Here is an 8,260-nt window from a genome sequence, read left to right as displayed (position 1 = left end):
ATGTTATTTTAGAATTATTACATAGAAATACTATTTTAATAAAGTATAACCTGCGAGTTTAATTTTAGAAAAGTTGTTATTTATTTCAGCAAAATAATGGTACTCACTGGAGTCATCGTGTATAATTAATATTATAATAGTTATATTTGCGTGTTCATAAATATTTTTAAGGACTTAGACTGTAAATTCAAAACATTTTCATATTTATTGCTAAAAAGAAATGCTCTGTCGGTAGTACATCGAAGCTCCGTGTCGAATTCAATTTATTGCGTTTAGTTCACCATTTACCGTTCAACTCGAAATAATTTTACGAAAAAAACGCAATAAATTGTATTCAAAATGGAGCTTCGATGGACTATCAACGGTGCGTTTCTTTTTAGCAATAAATATGAAAGTGATTTGAATTTATAGTTTATGTCCTTCAAATATTTATGAACATGTAAATATAACTATTATAATATTAATTATACATGACGACTCCTTCGAGTACCATTATTTTGCTGAAATGACTAACAACTTTTCTAACATTAAACTCGCGGGTTACACTTTTATTCAAATAATAATTATATGTAATGATTCTAAAATATTATAACTTATAGTTTACTAATGTTATGTTCCATGACAAATTTTTCAATTTACTCTAAATATTACGTACTATATATAATTTATATATTAAAAAGATATTAATGGTGTGAAAAAAATTATAGACATTAAGTTACCAATACCACCCAAAACAACTTTTAAAATTCGTCAACACCACGGCTCTTAAACTCAAAATGAATTTTTAAAATTTGTCAACACCATGGGCTCTTAAACTTAAAAGAAATTTTAAAATTTATCAATACCACGGGTTCTTAAATAATTTTTATATTTTTCCTATTTTTTTAGTATTGCTATTAAATACCAATATGAACTGCAAATTACATTTTTTGCACGATTTTTTACACACTCATGCAACGCACGGTCTCAAAATTCTAGTGTGTATATATATATATATATATATATATATATATATATATATATATATATATATATATATATATATATATATGAACCACATTGAAGTTGATAAGCTTGACTTGACTCGTTTACACTTCGTACCACTAATAGGATATTAGAAACATATTGTCCATTTAAAGTTGATATAAACTTCATAGCAGGTCTAGCACCATAAGCTGTAACGTAGTAATATAAAATTAAAAAATTACAGTAAGACACTTTGAGATAAAACTTAGGTAGTCCAGATCTTGAACCATCCTCAAAATAAATATACTTTATTATACCCTATATACTAAAAGAGCTATGGGTTTTGATCGTTTGGACCACCCCCACACCATCAAAACGACAACAACAACAACAACAACAACAACAAATTTTCAATTCGGCCCCTCATCCCAAAGTTTAACCTGTAAATTTCTCAGGAGTATAAACCGTAAAATTATATATTTACTTAAAATTCATAAAGAAACATCATCCAAATTTTTAACTGGCCGTATATTCCTTCTCAAAGTGAGTTAAATTTTTTCGTCATCATCGTTCAACTCAAAATAATTATACGAACACATTGCAACTAGCTATACATAAACGGACGCTTTTTAAAAATTGCAAAATATTTCGGTCTATTTTTCATACATAACACATCTGAAACAACACGTTTTTATTCTATAATTACATAACGCTACGCATAAGTATGCAACCCGAAAGGCCCTGCCGCATCGCGCGAGCTGATTCGGATCTTGTTTAACTTTAAATTGGCCATCTTTGAAAATGACTACATAAAAGTACGTATGTAGAATTAAATCATGACCACATTATAGATAGTTTATACGTCGACTTAAATGACCACATTATAGATCGTATCTCATACTTGTAGTACAATTATTAACTAGACGTACGCTGGTATACTTTTATTCTCGAAAATACAACTTGATTCTGCATTCTTCACACTTGATTCTTCAAAGTGGAGTGAGTATAAGGAGTGGCAATTAGATACAGTTGATTTTTTCTCCTACATGAAGCTCCTAAGGCCTCACTCATGTCCAGGTCTTGAGGCTTCATTCCACCAGGGAGTGTCCAATCGAAATGATAGAGTAAGTTAGATAGAATAATCTCAACGTTCGCTAAACCAAACGACATTCCAGGACACATCCTTCTTCCTGCCCCAAATGGAACAAATTCCAAGTTGTTTCCTGAGTAATCAATACTACTGTTCTCAAACCTCTCAGGTAGAAAACGTTCTGCATCGTGCCAGTATTCAGGATCCCTACCAAGAGCCCATGCATTAATAATGACTTTGGTTTTTACGGGTATAACATATCCGTTGATCTCACAACTTTCCCTACATTCTCTAGGAAGCAATAAGGGTGCAGGGGGATGCAATCTCATAGTTTCCTTAATTACCATCTTTAGATACTTCAGTCCTTCAAGTTCAGATTCTTGTACCGTTGGCTTTCCTTTGAACGCTTCCCGCACTTCTGCTTGCGCTTTTTCTAACATTTCAGGGTTCCTTATCATTTCAGACATGGCCCATTCCACTGTAACCGTAGAAGTATCAGTTCCGGCAACAAAAACATCCTGAACAAGCAAAAAAACATTAATTTAATTAGTCTAATGTTATTGTCGAACTATGAAATTTAAGATGTCCCATATACTTGTTGATGGCAACGGAGACAGAAGCCAGGACCACTACAGAATATTATCCGCTTTGGGAACAGCGAGCCACCAGCGACTCAACTGCCCTCACAGGTTTAAAACGCGTCCTGTGAGGAAGAGGTATCAAGCCACATATAAGGACCTTTGTTTTTGCCTCTCCAACCGATGTGGGAAAGGGGTGAAGGTCACCCCAACAATCCCCCCCACATCGGTGTGGTAACCCCGGCTCTGATACCAGTTGATGGCAACGGAGACAGAAGCCAGGACCACCACAGAATATTGTCCGCTTTAGGAACAGCGAGCCACCAGCGACTCAACTGCCCTCACGGGTTTAAAACGCGTCCTGTGAGGAAGAGGTATCAAGTCACATATAAGGACCTTTGTTTTTGCCTCTCTAACCGATGTGGGAAAGGGGTGAAGGTCACCCCAACAATACTATGTTAGTTTCAAACAAGCATAACAAACTGAATTCTTTATATTAAATAGTTTCAAAAGTCTTGGATATATATATAAATATATATACTTACAAAAAAGAACGCTTTAATGTTGTCAAATGAGATAGGTAACTCTAGATCACCACTATCTTTAAGTCTTAACAAAATATCAAGCAAACCTTCTTTATCTCTGCTGACTTTAACCCCTTTCATTTCCTTGTCCTTTTCATGTTCGGCAATGACGTTATTAAGGACTTTGTCAAGATTTTGGTGGATTTTTGCCCTCTTCGAGCTCATCCCTGTAACAAAATGTAGAAACTTATAAGAAGGAAACAAATCATCGATATCAAATCCATTGGCAACGTCGGCCGTCGTTTGTAGCACATTAACCAATAAGTCTTGATCTTTGGGTATCTTTCCGAAAGCAGCTCTGGAAGTTATTGAATTCGTCAACGTAGAAACCTTTTCTGATAGATTAATAGGTGATCTTGAGAACGACCCAATTGATTCTATCATAAACTTGACTTCTTCTTCCCGAATATACGAAAATGACTGGACTTTCTTGGCGCTAAGAAGTTCTAAGGTGCAGAGTTTTCGGAGCTGTCTCCAATAGCTACCATATGGAGCAAGTGCGATGTCGGTGCTGTTATATAGAATCCTCTTACCAGCTTGAATTTCAGGCCTGTTTGCAAATGCAACATCTTTTTTTATCAAAAATTCTTTGGCAACTTGAGGTGAAGAAACAACTAATGCAGAAACTTCACCAAGTTGAAGATGCATTAACGGACCGCATTTTCGAGCCAACTTTCTGAGGACATGATGTGGTGGTTGTCGACTCACTACGGAAAATATGTTCCCAATAACAGGTATCTTCCATGGACCGGGTGGTGGGAACTTTGGATTTTTTGAATATGGTTTTTTAATTATATTTAGTAGCTTGATTAGAAAGAATATAGTTACAACAATAACTGGGAGCCAAAATGAAATTTGGAATTCCATTGGAGAATGATGGAAAGACAGGTGAAGAGGTGATGGCTTTGTCTCGTAATCTTATCAAAGAGTTGGCCTCTATTTATAAGCAAAAACATCAACTTGTGGTAATTGTTTTGGGTTACGGTGTTTAAATTTTCATTTTGAAAATTGATTATGGGGTTTAAATAATTATAAATAAAATTAATTAATTGTAGCAAAGCATGTTATATATTAATTGTGTTTGAATTTAGTTACGTTGTTCGATAACGTAATAATCAAATAATCAATCAGTTTTATTGAATATTTAGTAAATCATATTATTTTATAACTTAAGGAGTATTTTGTGCAACAATATAGACGTACAGAAAATGAAAAATGATTATCACATTTTGTTGTAATAAGATTACCTGCTTTTTTTCATTTTAACGTGTTGAGTTTCTCAAATCGTAATTAATCGACTTGTATGCTTAAATAACCAAACATAAGTAATTAATTAGTTACTATATGAAAATGTGATAGTTAAATAAAGGGGGATGATTCTCACACACACTTTTTTGATCCTCACACACCTATTTTAACCTTTTACTCTTCTAATAATACTCAATTGGTGTGTGAGGATCAAAAAAGTGTGTGTGAGAATCATCCCCTTAAATAAACGTATGTGATAGTTAAATAAACGCTTAAACTTAGAGTCAAACATTGAATAGTTATTGTTAACTGCCATTTTAGACTAATATACCATCACATCCCTTTCAAGGACTTTTACTCTTTTCTATGAACAAAAATGAGGATGAGGATAGGGAATATTGCACACCGAAAATATGAGACAAGGAGGTTCTAGTATATGAGTGTATCTGATTATTTGAATACTCCAAGGAAATAGTATGATGCTATTATTAAATTACCCTTTCTGTTTGTGATGCTAATGCAGACAGATCGGCTCAATTAGACGTGTGGAAAAGGGCATTTAGACGTATTATTTAACACGTCTAGACACAACACTAATTGATAATGCCAATTAGTGCGGTTCTTTGAACCGGTTTAATTAATTCAATTAGACGTGTTCCTTTTTTTCAATTAGACGTGTTACTCCTTTTTTGTCAATTAGACGTGTTCCAGGTACACGTCTAATTGATTAAATGACACGTCTAATTGATTAAAATAACACGTCCAATTGATTAAATTAGATGTGTTTACGGTATCAATCAGACGTGTTCCCGGTAAATGTTAACCCTGGTTAAAATCTCAAATATTTCAAATGATACCCGCTAAAATCTCAATTATTTCAGATAATACTCACCAAATACCAAAATGCACCATATATATATATATAACAAATTAAATTTACTACAAAATCAAACTATATATATAAATATCTTTAAGTATTTACAAACAAAGTCATAGACGTAATTTACAATGGAACTCTAAACTAAAATACACTAATATAAGGTAGCTATAGAAGGTTTTTTGAGCACCCAATCCAGCATGTCATCCCTCTCCCACTAGTCATTGTTGGACGATCAGGTGCGTTCGTTTATGTGACATCCTGTGCAAACAGTAACATATTTGTTAGCAATAAGTCATGCAACCAACGAATCGCAATGTAAATAGGAAGATTGGTACATAGGTACTCAACAAATGAAATGAGAACAATATCAATACCCAAAGAATACGTGTTAGATGTTGAAGGTACATCAGCAGTTGTTGACATAGCAGCACAATTGTGAGTCACAAAAATAGAAGAAACAAATGACAGTGTAAATGAGATACAAAGGAAATAAGTACATGCAACAGTAAACTGAAGAAACATATTCAGAATTAACGTATAAAATATATGTTAACATGTACGATTACCCTAAATAAAAACTTTTGGAATGTTTTGTACCTTTTGGTGAGTGCTAACAAATTTTGATTTCACTTGCATATAATGAGAATTCAACTTACACACCAAGTACGTACTTCTTACTGTAGAGAGAAGACCAATACAACCCATTCTCTATTCTTTACTATAGTATCTTTTTAGTTTTCCTTTTAGTTTATTTCCACTAAAAACTCTGAAACAGAGTGTAGATACACATCATGTCAAAGCTACTTTGATCTTGAAATATTGATGTAGTTCTATCAAGACTTCTCAATTTCTCATGCAATATTAATGATAAAAAAGCACAAGTTGTTAGTCTGCTAGAGACTGCAATAAGTTATGTGTGAATTCAAATATTAGCTTCCGTGATATTAAAGAAAATCATGTTTTTCAATTTTTCGATGTAATTCTCATTCTCAGCAACTCATCTAACAAAACAATGTCCAATTCCTTATAGACATGATAATTAAAAAAAAAAAAAGTTATCATTACGAATATGCATCCAATGTAGTCATTATTTAAGAGCTCGGAATTTGCAAGATATTTCAGCTAGTATATATGCAGATATATACAGGCTGTGCAAGTAGAGGTCATGTAATCAAATTATATACTATGCTAGATACCCACGCAAAATGAGAGTTTCAGCTTTGTATTCTGCAAGCTAATCAATAGCCATTCAAAACGTAATTCCTTATCTAATCCATAGTTAAAGTGTAAGTACACAAGTTTAGTTATATCGGCTATTTGGTGTACAATATTTCCTCAAATACAACGTTGAGAATTATGCTTGCAGAGGATAAAAATCATACCTGAGCAGTTTTCGAACACTGTGTTTTGTAGAAACAAAAATCAACGGAAATTATAACGGATCATGGCTAATCATAACAATGTAATTTTTTCCAAACATCGAAACTGAGCTAAATTCAACATGGAAGCAATTGGGTATTACCTTCTGCCCAACAAAACCAAGTACAAGTACAAAGCTTAACATGAATGAAACAATAATCATCCGACCCTGAAAAATAAACTTAAACATGGAAGCATCTTAAGCACATTAAATAGCCAATCAAATACATGTGAACATATAATGATCCATAACAGTTTCTCACCAGTATTACTGAAATGCCCCGTTCATATTAATTATAAACGTTTCATATTAATTGGTTTCTTTGCGAGGTTTTGTCCTCTATATGAGACGTTTTTCAAATCTTGCATTCGTTTTTAAAAAACAACCATAACCTTTATTATTGAATAAAGGTCTTAATGACATAATTTAGATTGTCTATCAAAGACAATCTCCTCAAATAAATAAGTTTTTACACAACCCATTACAATATGATCAAATATATTACAACAAATACTCCGAATGCAAGTTTAAACAATATAAACAATTATGCCGACTCCAAATCTTGACCTTGGGTTGGCATACAACAGCGGAAGCGTTTTTAATATTCACCTGAGAATAAACATGCTTAAAACGTCAACAAAAAATGTTGGTGAGTCATAGGTTTAATTTCTATATAATAATCATAACATTTAATAAGCCACAAGATTTCATTTAATCAAATGCGCAGGATCATTACAACTGCAAAAATCATTCATACGATGAGTCGCCTGGTAACCGACCTTAACATAGATCACTTAAGATATCTGGCATCATACATTTCACTATTCAAATGTATGACAAGAACCCATCGAAGTACTAAAGCATTTCCACTATTCGAAAATGGGGGTGGTTGGTGCCCGTAGATCTACCTTTAGGATTCGCGTCAATTAGTGTTTTTCACTAATTCTTAGGTTACCAAGCATAATAATAATAAGTACAGATATCCAGTATAACAAAACAGTCGTAGAATGTAGTTTCATGAACTTGTACTTATTTTGTAAAACATTTATAAATTTGCATGTATTCTCATCCCAAAATAATTTAGATAGTAAAAATGGGACTATAACTCACTTTCACATATTACTAATTCGTCGAGAATTAGACTTGGCCACGGGCTGATTTATGAACCTATAACAATATATGCATATATTAAAATATGATCGAAATATATTCACAATATTTTCTTTATTACGTGTTGATGATTTTAGTTGTCCAGTTAGCAGTCCAATGTTAGTAGTCCATAATTTATCGTACATGAATAACTTAATATATATCTTGAATCAATCCACGACCCAGTGTATACATATCTCAGTATTGATCACAACTCAAACTATATATATATTTTGGAATCAACCTCAACCCTGTATAGCTAACTCCAATATTTGCATATAGAGTGTCTATGGTTGTTCCGCAATATATATATATATAGATGGGTCGACATGATAGGTCGAAACA

The 8,260-nt window shown here is 32.9% G+C and overlaps 1 protein-coding gene across 1 annotated transcript; it reads right to left on the bottom strand.

Moving 5' to 3' along the window:
- Positions 1-1,642: 1,642 nt before the first annotated feature.
- On the bottom strand, positions 1,643-4,196 carry LOC139876745 (premnaspirodiene oxygenase-like). The gene is made up of 2 exons (XM_071864122.1): positions 3,180-4,196; positions 1,643-2,574 (listed from the first exon to the last, which is right to left on the bottom strand). The coding sequence occupies exons 1-2, from the start codon at positions 4,083-4,085 to the stop codon at positions 1,942-1,944; spliced, it is 1,539 nt and encodes a 512-aa protein (XP_071720223.1). The 5' UTR covers positions 4,086-4,196; the 3' UTR covers positions 1,643-1,941.
- Between the last annotated feature and the right edge of the window lie 4,064 nt (positions 4,197-8,260).

The sequence above is a fragment of the Rutidosis leptorrhynchoides genome, chromosome 11 (assembly GCF_046630445.1).
Source record: "Rutidosis leptorrhynchoides isolate AG116_Rl617_1_P2 chromosome 11, CSIRO_AGI_Rlap_v1, whole genome shotgun sequence".
In the NCBI taxonomy this organism is placed as follows: Eukaryota; Viridiplantae; Streptophyta; class Magnoliopsida; order Asterales; family Asteraceae; genus Rutidosis; species Rutidosis leptorrhynchoides.
The sequence above is the reverse complement of the archived record's forward strand: the minus strand, read 5'-3'. Positions and strand labels throughout refer to the sequence as shown.

What these genes read in the sequence shown, in the direction of transcription:
- LOC139876745 (XM_071864122.1), bottom strand. Translation starts at nt 4,085, where the DNA reads ATGGAATTCCAAATTTCATTTTGGCTCCCAGTTATTGTTGTAACTATA. An exon ending in ACATTAAAGCGTTCTTTTTT is followed by an intron (nt 2,575 to 3,179) that starts GTAAGTATATAT and finishes TTGCTTGTTCAG; the next exon opens with GATGTTTTTGTTGCCGGAAC.